We start from the raw sequence: 21,281 nt of genomic DNA, 5'->3' as shown, positions 1-21,281 counted from the left end.
AGATGGTATCATAACTTATCTTAGATTCATTAAAAGGATCACTCATCATGTTATACAGCCCAATAGTGCTGGAAGTGAGAGAGTGTAATGGGAAAAACTGAAGCCCCACATACTACAGAGTGTTAAAATACAGTATATAAGTGAAACAAATTTTATAAGCTGGTTTTGAATCTTTACTTAGGCCTAAAGCACTTTATAAGACTGGCACACTTTTACTTTGTCTTCTATTTATTTCATTCTTCAACTTCTAACATGTGACACAGGGAACTGCTTGTTTCAATTTGTTATGCTGAATCTGGATGGCAGTGGTCTGGAAGCTTTTTACCAGATCATCTGGGTGATACACAACTGAAAATGAGGAACTTTGTTTATGGAACATCAAACATGATACGGGTTGAAGTGCAGAATGCTGACATATCCATGGGAGATGAAAAAATAGTTGGAAACATCAAGGGAAACTCAGGGACCAACTTGATTCTTTTGTCAGATGATGACACTGGGTATATGCCATACAGAATTGATAATTTCTCAAAAGAGGTCTGTCTCTAATTTTTAAGTTGCATTACTGCTGTAGTTGGAATTCTCAAATAGTTGAACTGTTTTATATGATTACTAAAGGATTACCATTTTTATAATAAGATCAGGGTGTTTGCCCTTTTTATATGCATGCTGTTGAGTTTGTTGAGTCTTCTCTAGATTTTCATCTGAATGCGTCTATCTTAATATAACAGCATAGTGTTAACCTACCAGGTGACATGAGGTACATATATCACACGGGCCATTTGGTTTTGTTAAAAATCACTGCTTTAGGAATATTATTGACTAAGTGGTCTCTCTATTCAACTTCCTCTAAAGTCATTCTTGGTTAGTTACATGGATCACACAATGCCATTTAGTCCAGTTTAAAAAAGCCATGCAATCTACTCTTCTCCATACGTGTCCAAACCACATTAACCATGTAGTATGACCAAATGCTACATCAATCTCTTTTTGTTTGTGTTAGAGATATGACTTGATTATGTTAGATATATGATGTGATTACATAACATAGGGAGATATGATTTAGTTTAATAGGGAAATATCTTACAAATCTTTCCCATTATTAGGTATTGATTTTGTTCATTATTATTGTATTTCTTCTTCATTCTAAATAAGAGTACTTATTTGTGTATAGATCACACAATTACAAGCAATCCTCTCTATGGTATCAAATTCCTTGGATTTTTTTCCCTTCTTCGGTGTGACTTACTGCTGATAAGCCACACAACCAAAACTTTCACCCTCCAGTGACCAATTTTATTCCCAAATCGCCTTACACACGGCTACTAACTGATACATGTAATTCACACACCCAATATATTGGTTCACTGCTTCTTTTCCAACATGCACCTTTCTCTAACGAATTTGTTTTGTGGCTGTTTGGTTGCTGTTAGGTTCAATGTGGTTTCCCTTGGCTATTTGTGTTTGTTTTGGTGTGTTTAATGGCTACTCCCCACTTTTGTTGTCTTTGTTTTGATGTTCACCAGTGTTCCTCTTATTTTTTATGAAAAATCACTGGAAAAGCCAGCTACACCACTTGGGCTGCTGCTTCTGTTCAATTGTGGTTTTAAGGACAAGGCTGCGATGCCCGCTTGACCACCAAAATCATGAATGTTGGAAGTGGACTAATGCCTCTCTATGTAATATTCTTTTTTTTTTTGTGTTGCTCCCAACCTCCAAACATAGTTCTAGGCTTTTAATACTCTTGTTGATGCATGGACAAAGGCCGATAAACTATATTCTCTCTCATTTATTAAGAATAATATATTTCTTTTGTATTTCAATAATGAGGCAATTGGACCTATAAATACGTGAGCCTGTTGGTTATTTTAGGAAATATAGAGAGATAATCTAAGGAAACAAATCCCTATAATTATGGGATTGTTTTTAAATACATAATCCTAGTATTATTAATAGCAAGATACACCTATAATAAAGAATAAAATTACAAGAAAAAACAAAAAACTTCAGTGATGAGTGGCACGAATTCGACATATTCTAATGATGTTCATTTCTATAATGTCATCACTAGCTAAACAAGCATTAAATTTGAAAACATGGACATGCGAATGTATCTCGATAAACTTCACACCTTATTGCAAAATATTCCACCTTGATAAAGAGACATTTCACAACTAACCTTGCTATAGTTCAAAATTAGATTTTATCAAGACACATTGCTCCTAATTGTGACATAATCCAAGAAACTCCACATATTTTCGGATTCTAGTGCCCTTGTCTGACAATCATCCTATCTTGGAGGACATGGTGGTTGTTAAGGTAGTTTTCATTGCAACTACTATAAGAATTGGGGACACGTTGAAGAAGACTGTCAAATTGAAGCTAGGGAGTAGCCATCAGTATGGGCCCAACTCAACACTCCTATCTTTGTTTTAAAAAATAACTTATGCTAAGCATCACTATTAATTTTGTCATCTGAGCTAGTTTGACACCTTAAAATCCACCAATCATTTGTCATTACATGAAACATAACAGAAAAGAGAAAAGAGAGGAATACAAAACATGGGGGACCAAACCAAATCTCATGTAAGAAAAAGGAACACAACCTATCGATAACACTAAATATATGGAGTTTCTTGACTAGTAATTATAGTGGTATGGTCTGATAATCCTCAAGCCTTCATATCCAATGCCTCATTTTTTGGACCTTGGATCCTTGATTGTGCTTGCTTCAAAGTCCTTTTAGTGTATGTTTTTCATTTAGGTAAATATACTCGTATAAAACAATTGACTCATCAATTAAAATTTTACAATGCAAAAGAAGATTTGTCCCAATTTTAGTGTTTTTCTAAGCTCACAATATTCTTCATCATGCTTCATGTGCAAAAATCCCTAATATGTATTTTTCTTGGTTACTCTTGTAGCAATAAGGACTACAAATGTTTCGCTCCACAACTTCAATTGTATTTGATCCCTATATTGATGTTTCTTTCTATTAAAATATTCTCTCTTTTTTCACTGTTAAAGATATTTCTCTAGATGTTCCACATGTACTTTTAGCCTAACTTGTTGCTCAGGTTGCAACAACACCTTTTATTCCCAGACATCCTCCACTACTCACATGTCAATGACACATCTTCGTCTATAGTGTGATTGCCAACATTGGGGTCACCTCTTTGGCCTGACCTCTACCTCAATGGTAGCAACGATAACATGTTCTTGTTTGTTGTTTGCGGGCACCAAAAACTTAACTCCCAAGATCAGGAGCTCTGAAACCAACTTGAAATACGTAGGAAACAAAAACTAATTTTACCTATAACAATCACAACAACTACAAACTAAGGGTTTCAGTTTGCTTAGGTGTTTCTTCTTTAGAGGTGTTGCCTAATCATCACTTGACATTGTCGTTTCTTAGCGAAAGTATGCCTTTCACATCTTTGCTTAATTGGGCATGCTTGATTGTCACCCAAGTGACACTCCCAAGGAGCATTATTTTATTGTGTTAATGATGCATAAATAGATAATATTTTGTTTCGTCTAAATTATTATTTCAATAAATACAAAATGTTTTTGTATTGTGATTTTCAACCTAAGAAATTTATTATTCTATATCAGTTCATTGAGGCATGTTTAGTAGAAATAATTGATCATTTCAATGAAATATGCTTCTTGAAATATAAAATAAATGGTTAATTTTAGAAAAAAAATTCACGAATTAATACAAATGTCACTATCAGATTATTATTACACATTAAATGTATTATTTTTTAATTTACAAACAATTTCAGAAGTCATTCTGCATAATTTAGAACACTTTACATTGCATTAATGGAGGAAATAGTATGAATGTATTGGTTGTATTTGTGCACTTACTAAAGATATGCACCAAAAAAAAATCTTATTTTGGTGTCAATTGAAATCTTTTTGTTATTTTGGTACTTTTTAGAGATTGCGAATATATCAACAGAGGTGTGAAATGTTTGACACAGTCATTCACTCCTACACTTCTTGCCAGTACACTTGGGATGAACCCTGCCATCCTCGTCGACTTATTGTGGAGGTAATTTTTTTTTCACAAAAAAGAAACTTCAAATTACTTGACCCTAAAAATGATAACCACAATTGAAGGTACCTGGAGAGCGTGTTTTGGGATCATACGACCTTTATGATGTTAAACAATATATGCCTGTCTACCTACCATCAACCTCTGAGGTAAACCATTTAACATTTTCTAAGTCGTTTTTCTTTTGACAATATGTTCTTTTTGTGCATCATTTATTCAGTGCATGTTACAAATCTTTGGTGATGATCTCTTTTAATATCTAAATAGTAAGAGTGTTTTATTTCCTTTATGTTGAATGATTTTAACATGTTACATGCTCATTAATATTGAAAATATTTTAGGTGTAGAAGGGGTAGTTTTTTCCTTTTCCTTTAATATGGTATCTAGAACATAGGGTTAAGGTTCAATTTTTATTGGTGAACCCACTGTTCATTGGAATTTTCCAACCACCGCCTCGCCGGATCCACCACCTCCTCGCCGGATCTGCCATCGAACCCTTGTGGGAACCGATGCCGGACCCTAGCTAGAACTACTGCCGCCAATTGACTGGTGACTGAATTTGTCCTTATCCTCTATGGCTTCTTCCGCTTCCGTTGCCACTGTGGCTTCTTCCACTGTTGCTGCCACTATGGCTTCTTCCCATTATTTCGGATCCGTCTATTTATACTAATTATGTCAATGTTCATCTCTCCATTGACAAATTGGATAGAACAAATTATGAATCTTGGGCCTCAGATATTAAATTATGGCTTAAGAGTCTAGGTTATGTTGATCATCTTACCCATCCCAATGTTGCTGAAAATGAGGTTTCCCGTTGGTTGAAAATTGATGTTCACTTGGGCACAAAATTGACATATGTTATGCCTTACATGGTCGTCCTCCTAAATCTGTTGTGCTTGCTCCTGTGCAACCTTCTACAGTGGACCATACTTCAATTGATACCCCAAGCCAGCCTGCTATTTTCAATGAATTTCTTAAATGGTACGAGGATCGTAAGAACCCTAGTTCCACGACTTTTGTTGCACATTCAGTTACATCTTTTGTTGGCCTCACTCGCTGTACTTCCCTTGGCCCGTGGGTTCTAGATTCAGGTGCCACAAATCACATTACTGGTAATCAATCTTTTTTCTCTTCCCTATCTACTACGGAATATTTACTTTCGGTTACCATGGCCAGTGGATATAGGGTATTATTAATCTCTTTCCTTCTTTATCTATTGATAATGTTCTTTATGTCCTTGGGTCTCCATTTAACTTATTATCCATTAATCGTCTCACTCGTTCCCTTTATTGTGTTATTTCTTTTACCAAAGATTTTGTTTCTTTACAGGACCGGAGTTTGGGACGGATGATTGGCACTGGATGTGAGTCTCATGTACTTTATCAACTACAGATCTTTGTACATGTTGGCAGGGTTATGGATTCTCCATCTCTCATTCATGCTCGGTTGGGTCATCCTAGTCTTGCCAAGATGCAGCAACTTGTTCCAAGTTTGTCTAATGTGTCTAGTTTATCGTGTGAGTCATGTAAGTTAGGGAAGCACATTCGTAGTTCTTTTCCTAGTAGTGTCTCACAACGTGCCTAGTTCACTTTGACATTTGGGGACCAAGTCGTATTAAGTCTAATTTAGGATTTCAGTATTTTGTTACTTTTATAAATGAAAAACCGTTCTGAGTTGTTTCCTATATTTCAAATATTTTACAATGAAATTAAAAATCAATTTGGAATTTTCATTCAAATTTTGCGTAGTGATAATGGACGTGGGTATCTTTCTCGTTCTTTTAAAAAATTTATGTCTTCTCATGATATTCTTCATCAAACTTCAAGTGCTTATAAACCTCAACAAAATGGGGTAGCTGAGTGCAAGAATAGACATGTTGAAACAACTCGTACTATTTTAATCCATGGTGATGTTCCTCAGCGTTTTTGGGGTGATGTTGTTCTTAGTGCATGTTATCTCATTAATCGCATGTCATCTTCAATTTTAGATGACAAAATTCCTCATTCTATTTTATTTCCACACGACTCTCTCTAGTCTTTACCTTCTAAAGTTTTTGGGTCCACATGCTTTGTTCATAATTTTAGTCCTAGTCTTGATAAATTATCTCCTACGTCACACAAATGTGTCTTTTTAGGGTTCACTAGATCACAAAAAGGATATAAATGTTTCTCACCTTCTCTAAACCGTTATTTTATTTCAGCAGATGTCACCTTCAATGAATCTTCCCTTTACTTTTAGTCCTGCCCATCTCGTTGTATGCCTTCATCTAATTAAGTTAATATTCTTCTTGTTGTGCCTAGTGCATCTAAAGATTCACCACCGCCACCAACTCTTCAGGTGTATAGTCATCGTCAAACGTCTTATCGTCCATCAGATGACTCTTCTAGTGCCAACACCTCATCCCCCTCCACTTCCAACAGTTGAACCCTAATCTTCCTATTGCTATCTATAAAGGTATACATTCTACCCGTAATCCCTTTCCCCATTATATTGATTTGTTGAGTTACCATAGACTATCTCAACACTTTTATACCTGCCTTTTGTCTATTTCTTCTGTCTCCATTCCAAAATTTCTAAGTGATGCCTTAGCTCATCCTGGTTGGCATCATACCATGCTTGATGAAATGAATGTGCTTCAGAATAATGGAACTTGGAAACTTGTTCCTTTACCATCTAGGAAATCTGTTGGTCCTGATGATACTATTGATCGTCTCAAAGCTCGTCATGAGGCTAAGGGTTATACCAAATTTTTGGTTTAGACTATGGTGATACTTTTTCTCCAGTAGCAAAAATGGCTTTTGTTTTCTTATTCATAGCTATGGTTGCTTTTCGACAATGACCTCTTTATCAACTGGGTGTCAAAAATGTCTTTCTTAATGGGGATTTGCAAGAAGAAATTTATATGGAGTAACCTCCCGGTTTTGTTTCTCAGGAGGAGTCTTCTAGATTGGTATGTAGTCTTCGTAAATCCTTATATGGCCTGAAGTAGTCTCCTAGTGCTTGGTTTCGAAAATTTAGCAATGTTCTTCAATAGTTTGGTATGACTCGCAGTGAAGCAGATCATTAAGTTTTTTATCGTCACTGAAGTGCTGCATGTATCTATCTTGTAGTATATGTTAAAGACATTGTTCTTAAAGGCAGTGATCACCATGGCATCTCACAAATAAAAGAACACCTTTGTCAACACTTTCGGACCAAAGATCTTGGCAAACTCAGATATTTCTTCGGGATTTAGGTAGCACAATCCAATACTGGTATTGTTATCTTTCAAAGAAAATATGCATTGGATATTTTGGAGGAAATTGGGTTAATGAATTCGATATCTGTTGATACTCCCATGGATCCCAATGTCAAGCTTCTACCCAATCAGGAGGAGACTCTTTCAGATCCTGAGAAGTACAGGAGATTAGTTGGAAAATTGAACTATCTCACTGTTACTTGTCCTGAGATTTCCTTTGCAGTCAGTGTGGTGAATCAATTTCTTAATTTTCCATGTGAAGATCATTGGAATGCAGTCATTCGTATACTGAAGTACATTAAAGACACTCCTGGAAAAGGTTTGTTATATGGTCATAATAACCATACTAAAGTCGTTTGTTATTCAAATGCTAATTGGGTTGGATCTCCATCTGATAGAAGATCAACTTCCGGTTATTGTGTCTCCATTGGTGATAATTTGATCTCTTGGAAGAGGAAGAAACAAAGTGTTGTGGCGAGATCTAGTGCAGAAGCAGAATATAGAGTTATGGCCTCAGCTACCTGTGAGCTTATTTGGCTTAAACAGTTACTTAAAGAATTGAAATTTGGAGAGGTCACTTAAATGACACTTCTTTGTGATAATCAGGCTGCTCTTCGTATTAGCTCAAATCTAATTTTTCACGAAAGGACCAAACATGTTGAGATTGATTGTCATTTCATTCGAGAAAATATTATATTGGGAGATATCAAGAGTGGGTTTGTTAATTTAAATAATCAATTAACAGATATTTTTACTAAACCCTTACGAGGACCTAGGATTGATTACATTTGTAACAAGCTGAGTACATATGATCTATATGCACCAACTTGAGGGGAAGTGTTAGATATTATTAGATATTATAGATATTGTTAGATATTTCATATTTATGTAATGGGCTTAACCCATATGTTTCTTTTCCTATATAAACATAATCCTATGTGTTTAATATGCACAAGGGATTTATCCTATTCTTTCTTTTCCTTTAATACTCTCCATCATTAGCCATTATTAGATTTACCTTTATTATACTTTGAATGACTGTAAATAAAAGATTTACATGTGTGATTAAACACACAATTCACAAGAATAGAGAATATTTTTAATATATAATCCTATATTATGAGATATCATCCAAAAATTTTAATATCGTATTTTCTAATTATGCTAATTGGTACTAAGTAATAGTACTCATTGCTTCATTCTCTCTTCATGGTATCATTTTTTTTTTCTCTTTGTGCTTATCAGCTCTTAATATGTAATGCACTCATTCCTTGTGATTTACATAGTGAAAAATTCTACATTTAGATTTTTTTATATTGTTAGATATTTTTAGTCTTGGTAATTACGCAATTCTAAAATTTACATAATTATGGTAACTAGGAAATTAGTTATAACCCATCTTTATTTTATTTCTATTAAAATAGGTGCAATGCCCATGTTAAAACACCAGTATTTTGTCTTTTTCTCCTACTTTGCAGCATCTCTTATCAATGAAAAAACAACACAAAGAGTTGTTCGTAAGGACACCTGTTTTCAATAATTATAGGAGAGTTTTTGAAAGTTGATTTAACAAGCTGATCAAAGCTATTTTGTTGATAAGAATGATATTGTAGTTGGTCTAAATACACATTTGAATTCTACCAATTTTACAGATACAAAATTCTTGCACTGATGTCTAGGTTCCATAAATATGATTTTCTAATGTTAGCATATGCAAATATTGATTTCAGAAGCCCGAGAGGACTTTCTATTTATCAGTACACGCAGAGGGAGCAACAAAGGTGACTAGAATGTAGTTAGATTTCATCTTATCCGACCTTAAAAAATACATTTCTTGACCTCATGGTTATTTATGCATATATTTTCAGGTCCTTAGTGTTCTTGATTCAAATTACCACATCTTTAATGACGTGAAGAAGTCAAGTGTTGTGCATGCTACAGAGAAAAGGTTGTATGATCAAAATGTAGTAGGGGCATCAGAATACAAGGAGAAAATATCAATTTTTGTTCCATGTATTGGGATTTCACTGATTGATTCATACTCACAGGTAACTGAACTGACAACTTTCTTTTCAGGATCTCTGCTATTCCACTATCTCTGTTAATTATACTTTTATTTATGTAGGAAGTGCTTTTTGCCTACATTAAGGATGTTCAAATGAATCTACTGCAAAGTTTGGATAGGCAATGTCTTTCCTTGATGATATCATTCTTACAAATTGACAACCAATTGCGCTTTACTCCATATCCAGTATTGCTATCCTTCGATGGTGGATACAGATCTGGCCAAGTTGATAATTTGAAGTCTAGGGATGATGTTACAAGAACAAAAAATTTGAGTCAAATGAGCAGCTCTTCTGTTCCTGTGTTATGCCTAGAAATATCAAAGTGGAGGAAAAAAGACATTTCATTTATTTCATATGAATACGTAAAATTGAGGTTTCTATTTTCTAACTTTGTTGCATGTTTACAGTTTACTGTTACTGCTTTGATTTTTTGTTGATTATGTACTTTGAAGTCAATTCTTACATATTATGCTTAATTTTTGCAGAATAGAAGATTTCCGTCTTGAGATTGAACAAGAAGTCATATTGAGCTTGTTTGAATTTTTCACAAATGTCTGTTCAGTGCTGCAATATGGAATCATGCCATCTTCAGATCACTATGATGGAGCATCTCTAGAGAATTCATCCTCATTTGTTCAAACTAGTGAGAAATTCAGATTAAGTGCTGACCAATGTCCTCCAAGAATTGCTCCGATGTTCAATGGAAAGCATAAAAGGATTGCATCTTTGCCTTCCATTGTTCCAATTGGAGCCCCATGGCAGGAGATCTATCTGTTGGCCAGAACCCAGAAGAAAATTTATATTGAAATGCTTGAATTATCACCAATCAAGTTGACTTTAAGGTCACTTGCTCATTTTAGGTTTTTTCCAACTGCAGTATTCAGTTTCTACGTGTACTATTTCTGAGAAAATGACATAAATTGTACAAATGCAGTTTTTCCAGTGCCCCATGGATGCTTCGAAATAGGATCCTGACACCCAAGGAATTTCTCATCCATGTAAGTAGTATTCTATTTTTCTTTTTGAAGTAATATTGCACTGTTAAAGTACCAATGAGAGTTGAGGCCTAGTTAAGAATATATGACCAAAGTAGTTCTTATTAGATTTGGGTAATGCTTTCCTCTGGCCACCAAGAAATGTCTAGTTCTGGAAACTTCTTGTACCAAATATTTAGTCCTGGGCATGAGGGGGGGTGATTAACACATAAAGTGGTTATTCTTTAACAGCTTATTTTTAATAATTACAGAGAGGTCTTATGGCTCTTGCTGATGTTGAGGGAGCACATATTTATTTAAAGGATTTAATCATTTCACATCATATGGCTAGTTTGGAATCCATTCAGGAGATTCTAATTAGGCATTACAACCGCCAACTACTTCATGAGACTTACAAGGTATAAAAATGATTTATATTTCAAAGTCATGTATCTTCATTATTCAGATTAGAAATGCTAATTATGCATGAATTCCCAAAATCATTAAAATCTTGTCAATTATCTGTTAACTTTTGTAACATGTTCATTCTTTCTATTAATGTATCTCATATATTGATAAATTTAAATTGGGATTGAAACTTTTTAGTTGAAAATATTTTAGCTCCTATTGGAATGATTAATTTTCTTATAATTGAATTGTAAGGTTCCAATGAAACATAATGAGCTAATTTTTTTAAAATTATTACTTACTATTATGTCTTAATGTATTGCATTAAGCAGTCCAGTTTCATATCTGTATAACACAACTTTCCACTGTTTCCTAAATTTGAAGTTGTTTGGTTCGGCTGGTGTCATTGGTAATCCCCTGGGCTTTGCAAGGAGCATGGGCCTTGGCATTAGAGATTTCTTGTCTGTGCCTGCAAAGAGCATTGTGAGGGTAAATGTCCTATATGCTGCCCCTTTTTATTTACTTATGATATCCTTGCATAACTATTCTAGCACTATTGGATCAATTTACAGAGCCCTACTGCACTTATCATGGGCATGGCTCAAGGCACCACTAGTCTTTTAAGCAACACAGTGTATGCTATTAGTGATGCAGCTTCTCAATTCAGCAAAGCTGCACGCAAGGTGTTTCTTGGTTTGATTTAATCAATGTTTGACTTGTAAGATTTAGTTATTTACTTTAAATCATTGGTAGTCTATTTTGTGTAGGGTATTGTTGCATTTACATATGATGATCAAGCAGTTTCAAGGATGGAAAAACACCAGACAACTGTAGCTTCTGACAGTAAAGGTGTAATTAATGAAGTCTTAGAGGTATGTCAATTATTTCATGTTTAATCTTTCCCAAAAATGTGTGTCCATTTATGAACGAGAGTACGGGCTTTAATGATCTTATCTAACCTCTCGTACTTGTAGTGGAGTTCTTCAAGATACACTCCAGTACCTCCTCGAATGCACCTATTAAATTTATACTCACTTGAATTAGCATTTGGAATTTAGAATTGATTTCCCAACAAATACATGAAAATAACTAATTCCAAGTGTTTGTTACGGATTGTTAGGTTACACATAGAGGAGTTAGTTAGAATTAGAATAGTCACGAGTTTGTTATTTGATTTGCTAGTTACATATAAATAAGAAAGAAGGAGGGGGGAGGGGCAGTGTGTAATATTTTTGTAGATTGAGCTTTAGCTCTTTGTGAAGGAAAAGCCCTTGAAGGAGAGAGTGCTCTCCTATTTCTTGTTCTTTTCTGTCTATTCAATAAAAACCCTTCTTTTCTTCTCTTCATAATACTTTGCCGGATCTGAAAAACAGAGAGTGAGGAAGAAAAGATGGAACAGAGAATGGAGGGAGTAGAGAAGTTTATCAGCGAACAGGGGAGATGGAATTCGTAAATGAGAGCGGAAATTCTGGGGTTGAAGGAAGGCATGTTGGACCTGAAAGAGATAAAAGAAATGCTGCAGGACATCAAGAAAGGAGACAAAATGTCTAAGGGAGGAGAGAAATCTGTTAGAACGGACACCAAGTAGCCTTCTAGACTTGAAAGAAATTAAAGAATTGCTTCGGGACATCAAGAAAAGGGACAGAATGTCGGAGGGAGGAGAGAAATCTGTTAATGGTGAAGAGAAGAAGACCCAAGATGTGGGAGAAGGTCCAGATATGAAGAATCACACCCTCTGCAGCGAAGAAAAAACCAACAATGAAGTGAGATTTACAAGAGAAACTGAAATGATAAGGGCAGAAGGGGATGCATCAATAAAGGAAGTGAAGACTATGTGCTATAATGATCTTTTTCTTGATAGTCCAATTATAGAGCTAACCAGTAAGAAAGTTGAAGGTGGAGATGCAACCAAGCATCATTTTTTCCCAAATTCAGATTTACTTCATATGCATAAGAAATCATTGTGGGATCAAGATTTTATAATGAAGGTGGGTAGAACATCAATGACATAAGAATCTTGGAATTTCAACTTACTGGGTGCAAAGACTTTTATACAAAACCCCCACTCATTCCCACCACCACCTAAGCGTCCAGACCTGAATTTGCATGCAGTAGCCAATGGGTTCCCTCCCTAAGATAGACAATATCAAAAAATACTTCCAGGAACCGTAGATAAAGATCATGGTGTTGAAGATGAGCCACGGAGACAAGGTTCCACTGTTCCAACCTTGAGGACAAGGTTGTTTTTTGGAAGAGTGTATGGTTAGGTTACACATAGAGGAGGAGTTAGTTAGAATTAGAATAGTCATGAGTTAGTTACTTGATTTGCAAGTTAGTTACTTGTTCTTTTCTTTCTATTCATTAAAAACCTTTCTTTTCTTCTCTTTTTAATTCTTGGTTCCTAACACGGTATCTCTCCCTATTCTTCATAATTATTGTAATTGAGCAAATAAGATATTTGTGGTTATTATTTTATTAGTTTTAGTATAATTAAATATAGTTAGTTTGCACAGATGTTAGCTTTTACATCTGTTTAGCTATTATTAACAATAGCTATGATGTTAGCGGTGCTTATATATTAGTCTGTAAGACATTAGCTATTATTAACAAGTGTCATGAAATAATAAGAGTTTCAATTTGTTCCTCTTGTTCGTTTTCCTCTAAGATGATATCTAGACATGTTTTTTCGAGGATCCATCTTCTTCAACTCTAGGGTTTTTCTTTGTTGCCTTCTTTTGTGATTTTGCTCTTGCGTCTCATGTGATTTTCTCTCGTGACTCTTGTGTTTTCACTCTCGTAATTCTTCGTGGTTTTGCATTCACGACGTCTTCCTCTGTTCCTATGGCTTCCGCTTCGTGATCATTTCCAACCTCCATTGCTAAAAGCTTGATGACTCGAATTATCTTCATTGGCAACAACATGTTGAACCATTAGTCAAATCACACAAGCTGCTTCAGCGATCTGTTGTGAATCTTGTGGTTTCACCTTGTTATCTCACTGAAAACAATCGTACACTTGATTGTGTTAATCTCGAATATAAAGCATGGGAAGTTTAGGACCAAACATTACTTGTTTGGCTTCAGTCTACTCTCTAAGTTCATTCTTTCTCGCGTCCTTGGCTCCAATCTGAGGTTTCGGAGAAGAGCCATTTTAATTTTAGTATGGTGCTTATCCTAGCCAACATCTCTTGTGAATTACATATTCTTTGAAATTAAGTTTAGGTCTAACTCAATCTTACAAAACTGGTTCATAAGATGATGTAAGTATCTACTTATCTTCTGTAATTTGGTTATATCTCTAGTTGACATAAAATTTCCAATACATTTCCTCACATTAATAATAGGACATTTCTAACATGAAACTAGACATGGTTGTAGATAATTCAGTTAGTGTTCCAATGACTAGACAAATCTAACAAACTTCTTTAGTGTAGGTTATGGTACCATCTTAAAATATGGTTTTGTAGGGTTGAGTAAGACATTTTAAATTATATGTATTAACAGTTTAACTTAATATAAGGAAGTGACACTTATTATACGTAGCGTCTTCTGCCTGTGCAATTTTGGTATTCTGCATTTCCACCACTATATCTATTCCTGCTTCCATTTATTGTCATTAATTCTATTTATTCGAAGTTTTTTATATGATTTTGTTATATTGATGTTTTTCTGCTCACCTATGTTGTTTATAGGGACTCACTGGTCTTCTCCAGTTTCCTGTAACAGGAGCTGAGAGGCATGGTCTTCCTGGTGTCCTCTCTGGTGAATCAATTTGAATGAATTGTTTATAAGTTTCTTAAATATTTAAAGTAACATTAAGAATTGCCAGTGGCAATTGTTGCTTGAGATGAAGTATTCTCTTTGCTTGGCTACTGACCGTGTTTTCTTTTTCTTCTTTCTTTATTGAAGGAGTTGCATTAGGGATTACAGGACTTGTGGCTAAACCTGCTGCTAGTATACTTGAAGTAACAGGAAAAACTGCTCTCAGTATTAGAAACCGTAGTAAACCCAGTCAATTAAGACAGCAACACTATAGGGTTCGGCTTCGAAGGCCACTGTGCCGTGAATTTCCATTAAAACCTTATTCGTGGGAAGAAGCAGTTGGAACATCCGTACTTGTGGAAGCTGATGATGGTTTGAAGTTCAAAGATGAGAAGCTAGTGGCTTGCAAAGCCCTTAAAGAAGCTGGAAAATTTGTTGTCTTAACAGAAAGATTTGTACTGATTGTTTTCAGTGCGAGTTTGATGAACTTAGGCAAGCCTGAATTCTGTGGCATCCCTGTTGATTTGGAGTGGATAGTTGAATGGGAGATTGGATTGGAGAATATAATACATGCGGACAGTAGTGAAGGGGTTGTACACATAGTTGGTAGTAGACCAGAGTCCTTATTAAGACAAAATCAGCATTCTCCCAAGGGAGGTAGTGGTGGCAGAACAAGATCTGTACGTTGGAACCAATATGCCACTCATCTTCCATTTCCTCAGACAAATTTGGAACTGGCAAGTAAGGAAGATGCAGCCAATTTGTTACAGATTTTATTGTCTGCTATCGAAAAAGAGAAAGGTAAAGCATGGGACTGTGGGCGGATTCTGCATCGTGCTAGAATGAAATAGGTTTATTATGTCTGTATTATGGAAATGTAGTTTCTACCACTAAAATTCAAATCTAGATTGGCATGCCTTTTTCATAAATTGGAATCACCAAGCTTTCTGGCTTTGGGGAGGAAAGAAGATAAGCACTTACATACATGTCTTCATTCACATTTGATAAACGAATACATTTGTTTGCGGCTCTTTACAGTTTTAGGCTCAGAGTCCCCTTACCTACCTACATTTGGCCTCCATGCCGTTCTGCTTCCTCAAAACCTTCCAGGTCTAGAACGAAGGAAACATGGAAGGAGGAAGGAAATTTTGATGTAGAAAATCAAAGCAATGAGCAAACAACTTAATATGTTTTGTCCTAGTTAAGCATTTGTATAGCAAAGAATTGTGTATATTTTGCCGTTACCATTTTTTTCGGCGATGTTAATATTACCAACGATTGTGTAAATATTATTGTTTAGATTTTTTAGTAACTCCCTTGGTTCAATAAGATTATTTATTGTCTAAGAAGATTTGTCCTAAGCTACTACGCAATTTTTTAAAGGTAAATCTTTTTTAGAGAAAGATTCTTAAAAAGTATAAGTATATTTTTTCACAAAAGAAAAAAAAAACTGCTTTTAAAAGGAAAAGTTCTAGTTTTTTTTTAAAATGAACGGCAGGTTTTAATCTCTATTCCCCTTATAGAACTAATCTGGGCTGTATTGTTTGGTTTGATTTCTTATTAAAAATATGTACAAACTAAGAATTTTTTTTTTTTTGATCAGCAACGAATTAATAGAATAAAATGAAACACTTTAGGGGTGTTCCAACCCTTATACATAGACCTCCTAATTAAGCATTTAGCAGTTAAAACAAAGTTAAGCGGCTCCCCACTTAACTCAAAAACTTAAAGCTAGGGAACATCATCGCGTCTATGTGATAAGCCAGGGGTATCTTTTTTGCCTTTAGCAGTAACATGGCCAGAAACTGGTGGTTGACAATGTTGGTCTCGACTTATATTGGATAGAGTACCAGTACTGGGCGAGGCTGAACGACCGAAAGGTCGAAACCTTCGGAGAGATGGCCGAACGACCGAGATGTCGAGACCCTCGGAGACATGGCCGAACGACAGAGATGTCGAGACCTTCTAGGGCTTGGACGAACGACCGAGAAGTCAAGACCATCCCGTACGACCGAATGTCAAGACCTACGCTTTGACCTTCTGCGCAAACTTCCAGCCTTCTTCTTTTTCTCCAAAGCTCGAACCTCCAACAAAGTCTTTTATGCAGTCCCAAAACCTGAGACTGCATAACACCAGCATGACACAAGTCCTAGAGATGATTTGTAGAGCCCCAAGCACACCTCTAGAAGCTATTCCTACTGCAACCCCATTCTATTTCTATAGTTACATCAGATTGCCTTTCCCTAGCCATCATGCACTCATCAACATATAAGACATGCAGGCCTCCCCTTTCCTACCTCGCAACCTCACAACACACAACAGAACAGTACGCATTAAACATAACAGCTTCCTACTAAGAAGAACAGAGATACTGGAGCATAATCCTGCATAAACACCAGCCTCCATATACCCTTCTTCATCCTCTTTCCTCACTACACTGATTTAAACAGTCAGGCAATCCCTTACAGCTCCATCAACGACCAACTCCCTGCATTTTGGATCCACATTTGAAAAATTCCTTAAAGAAAACCTGCACGCCTGCATTGTCTTAAACTTTGTTTGTAAAAAGAAGCTTTTGGTTTAGAGCACCTTTACCCTACAAACCAGCAGCCAGCATTCAACACCAGCTTCCTCATCAAACCAACAAACTCGCCTAGTCAACATATCAAACGATGCTGTTTTATCTCCTGCATACCATCCCAAACCATCTTCCACACCAAACCATCATTCCCCAAAACTGTTTTACTTCCTACAACTTCAGAGCACCTTTGACCTACAAACCAGCATCCAGCTTTCAACACCAGCTTCCACGTCAAACCAACAATCACACCTAGTCATCATATCATACGATGCTGGTTTAACTCCTGCATACCATCCCAAACCGTCATCCACACCAAACCTTCATTCCCCAAAACTGTTTTTCTTCCTACAACTTCATTAGCACTAGTCCTTCTATACACCAATTCAAATTCTATACAAGCTGCTTCCTTGCACCACTTCTATTACTTCACCAGGTGTATTTGAAGTTGCAGCAACCAAGACTAAGTAGATCTTCCCAAAAACCAGTACCTCTACCTTGGTAACAACCATAACAGAAACTAGAACAACTATCAGCAGCTCGTTGCCACAGGGTACTGCACAAACTGCACTAGCCTTTGTACCAGATGCAAATGGTATGCTCCATCCAAATGAACTATATGCACTAGAGATTCGGAGGATGAAACACTGACAAGAGGGATTATTGTAATATTTTGAGAGAGAAAACAGCAGTGGAGATTCCTTCAACAGCAGTGCAGATGTGGAGACCCTCGGGACTTAGCCGAACGAATCGAGACCTTCGAAGACTTGGGCAAACGACCAAAAAGTCTTGGACGAACGACCGAATGTCCTGCAGCCTCAAAACCTCTCCTCAAGAACACCTTCCAGCATCCATCACTTAAAGCTTCTGATACAGATAAGGGGATTTAGAATCCAATCAGCCAGAGAATAAACACAGTGGTGACCTCTGTGCTTTAGCCATTGCCATGATTTGAGTTGAGCCATCGAAAAAGTCTCTTCCGCATCAACAACACCTTGTTTGAAAACAACCGAATTCCTATGCTCCCAAATGCTCCTAACAACACACGCCCAAACTCCTTTCCACAAGAGATTTTGTTGGCTACTCAGATGAGGCAAGGAGAAGTTCTCAAAGTGCATCGTAAGAACATTGTGCTGCACAAAAGAGATGCCAATCCATATAAAACAAGACCTCCACACTTTCTGGGCGAAGGGGCATTCTAAGAAGATGTGTTGGCAGGATTCCTCCTTTGTTTGACAAAGCTCACATAAGGTTGTGTTAAGCAACACTCCTCTCCTCCTCAAATCAACTCTGGTTGGGATCCTACCTAGGAGGACTCTCCAAGCAGTTGTTATTGTATTGGGGAAGGCTTTGATTGTCCACAGATGCTCGAAAACTTCGTGGCGCGGACTACTATCCTGTTTAGCTAAGCATTCATATGCAGAATGGACAGAGAAGGACCCCGAGCCATCACACCCCCACGTCTGAACATCTTTGTGACCCCTGGACGGACTTACACGGGTTAGGAATTGGACAAGGTTTGCTTCCAACGGTGATTCCCATTCATACCTAGCCCTTCTCCACCTTAAGTCCCACCTCCAAACAGCACTGTCCCACTCCCCAACCTCACTCACCATTAGGCCCTGATCCAAGGATAAGGAGAACAACCTTGGGTAGAGGGTTTTGAGGTTGATATTACCAATCCACACATCCTCCCAGAAGTTCACTTTTTCACCGCCTCCTACCTTCCATACAAGTTGATTTTTGAACCACCCTAAGAATAAAAATGATATGTTTTGGATATAAGAATTATTTAATCAAACTACACTATTTGTGGTTTGTTTTAGATCTATCTTGTAACTTTATTATATAATATTGTTAGTACATGTATTTAATCTTTTTTTTATATGACGTTATAATGTTATATGAAAACTTTTACTCTCTACTTTAATATTATATACAATACTGAATAATTTGTTTAAACATATTTACAATTTTTTATTTATTTGTGGGCAAAGGAACTATAATAAAATATAAAGGTAGACGGGTGTATATGTTTATACAACAACAAAAATACAAAGAACAAATGTATTTATATTGTATTTATTGACATAAATAATAGATAACTTTTAGGATCTATAAGTTTCACAATCTACTTGTATAAGTATGTACTAAATTCAAAACATAAACAATAAATTGAATTTCTTTTGTATTGTTTTCTTTCAATACTCAGTTATTTCATCATATAGCAATTTTCTCCTCCAATGTTAATAATACAACATTTATACTATAACGGCAACACTTCCTGCACTTTATTTATATGTTAAAAATAGTGTTATTTTTCTTTGAGATTATAACTATAAATGAAGTTAGACACATTAAGTTTTCTTCTCAAATACAATATTTAGCATATAGTTGAAATTAAAGATAATATAAGATAATAATGATAAAATGACAATACAATAATAAGAGGTAACAAGTAATATTACTTTGTGATCGCAAGTGTCGGCCGCTCACTACGCTTGCTCGATTAACATCGCAAGTGCCGGCCGCCCAAAGCCCGCTTGCTCGACTAAAATCGCAAGTGCCGGCCGAACGCGCACCAAATTTGCTCGATTAACATCGCAATTGCCGGCCGGTCGCCAAATACACTTGCTCAATTAACATCGCAAGTGCCGGCCGGCCCGACTGCAAGTGTACTTGGCGGCCGGCCCGATATAATATATATATTACTCAATTGATGGTGATGGGAGCTCAACAATGAGGATGGTAATGGTATGTTTAACAATAATGATGGGAGGGTCGGACAATTATGGGAGGGTTAGTGTTGGTGATATGGGGGTTGATGATGACCTCCGACAGTTATATTAGGGTCGTTGGTAGCCAACAATGGGAGAACAATGGGTTCGTCGCGATTGTGTTTGCGGAGATGGAGATATGGTTTTGATTCACATTTGAGATCCCTAAGGGAAACATGGTTGTGCTTTTTTTAACTCTAAAGTTGGGTAAATGAACCCAACCTGAAAAGGCCAATATGATTTGATATTTATTGTGTTAGAAAAACCAAGTCCACACAGACTCTGTTCAAGATCAACATGTCTGACGATCATCCAATTTTGCTAGCAAAATCATGATCTAGGAATGGCTTGCGAAATTTCCGTGCCTACCAAGTTTGCTTGCTTGGTCACCAAAACTCCAATATCATGCGAATTTAGGGGTTTACTTGCGATTTTGACAAGATTGGTTGAACCATTAAACCTTGAACTAGTGCCTTTACTAATTAAATGTCTGATTAATTTTTCAAAATATTGCAATAGAGCATATATATATTATATCTGTTTCTAAACTTGATTTTTTAAGAATAATGTCGGCAGCAAGAACCAAAACACTTGGTCACATGTACCATGCTAATGACTACCTCTATTTAAGCTTTATTGTTGCTATGAATTGGCATACAAATGGTTTCTAAGTTTATCTTTTGGGATTAATAAACTTCTTATAGCTGTATTGGACGAGACTACTGTTTTGCTTTTTTTTTTGTTGTTGTACAGATGGTAAATTCCATTTTTTAAGTTTCTTTTGCTGGACCTTGGTGTAGAATAATTAAAAAAAAAAAACGAAGAAAGAAGAAAAATTACAATTTCAAATTTATATGAAGATATGTGCCATTGTGCCATGTTAGTTGCTATTGAGTTCTGTTTTTGTGGTTTTTCTGTTGTAGTAGTGTACTTATGGAAAATATTTTGTCGTCCTATCAAATAGGACACTCATACTTGGTGCGACTAATGCTTTATCCCAATATGCTTATGCCTTATTGCTTTTCTTTCAGATCCTTGACAGCATTCAAGTAGACATAAGGAATTTTCATATATTATACAGTGATATGCAGAATGATACGGTACGTTTATTTTGCACATTTTCCCTTTCAAATTACCTAGGTCTTCCATGATGCTCTCAAATCTACATATGAGGTGAGGTTTGCACCCACTTATATAGAATGAAATGTTCTAATCTCTAGTCGATGTGAGATTATGGGGTTGAGTTAGGCTTAAAGTCTACTTCGTAATACTTACCATAAGTCTAACAAAAAAATATTGTAGCTATATTTGAGCTTTTATATTTATATCCTCTATTTTGAAAAAATGGAAACGAAGCAATGAAAAATCCAAATAAAGTGCAACCATTGAATGAAGTAGTGGAAAGTAGACTAATCA

At 36.0% G+C, this 21,281-nt stretch overlaps 1 protein-coding gene and 1 pseudogene across 12 annotated transcripts in view; both read left to right on the top strand.

Moving 5' to 3' along the window:
• The window catches only part of LOC137813029 (uncharacterized), a 50,830-nt gene extending 34,977 nt beyond the window's left edge, over positions 1–15,853 (top strand). For 7 of the 12 annotated variants that reach the window (XM_090299317.1, XM_090299316.1, XM_090299322.1 and 4 more), the window contains 14 exons: positions 264–537; positions 3,947–4,060; positions 4,129–4,212; positions 9,032–9,082; positions 9,170–9,349; positions 9,427–9,740; positions 9,853–10,209; positions 10,302–10,365; positions 10,614–10,760; positions 11,134–11,238; positions 11,322–11,432; positions 11,517–11,621; positions 14,441–14,510; positions 14,658–15,853. In XM_090299317.1, the coding sequence (XP_090155443.1) occupies positions 264–537; positions 3,947–4,060; positions 4,129–4,212; positions 9,032–9,082; positions 9,170–9,349; positions 9,427–9,740; positions 9,853–10,209; positions 10,302–10,365; positions 10,614–10,760; positions 11,134–11,238; positions 11,322–11,432; positions 11,517–11,621; positions 14,441–14,510; positions 14,658–15,361 (2,680 nt within the window). In that variant the 3' untranslated portion in view covers positions 15,362–15,853. The other 5 variants (XR_016518977.1, XM_090299318.1, XR_016518976.1 and 2 more) reach the window with 5 other exon arrangements.
• On the top strand, positions 7,226–8,255 carry LOC150029273 (secreted RxLR effector protein 161 pseudogene; annotated as a pseudogene).
• Positions 15,854–21,281: the final 5,428 nt, after the last annotated feature.

Source organism: Phaseolus vulgaris, chromosome 2, assembly GCF_051622355.1.
Source record: "Phaseolus vulgaris cultivar YP4 chromosome 2, ASM5162235v1, whole genome shotgun sequence".
Taxonomy (NCBI): domain Eukaryota; kingdom Viridiplantae; phylum Streptophyta; class Magnoliopsida; order Fabales; family Fabaceae; genus Phaseolus; species Phaseolus vulgaris.
Note: the sequence above shows the minus strand (reverse complement) of the source record. Positions and strands in the feature narration are given on the sequence as shown.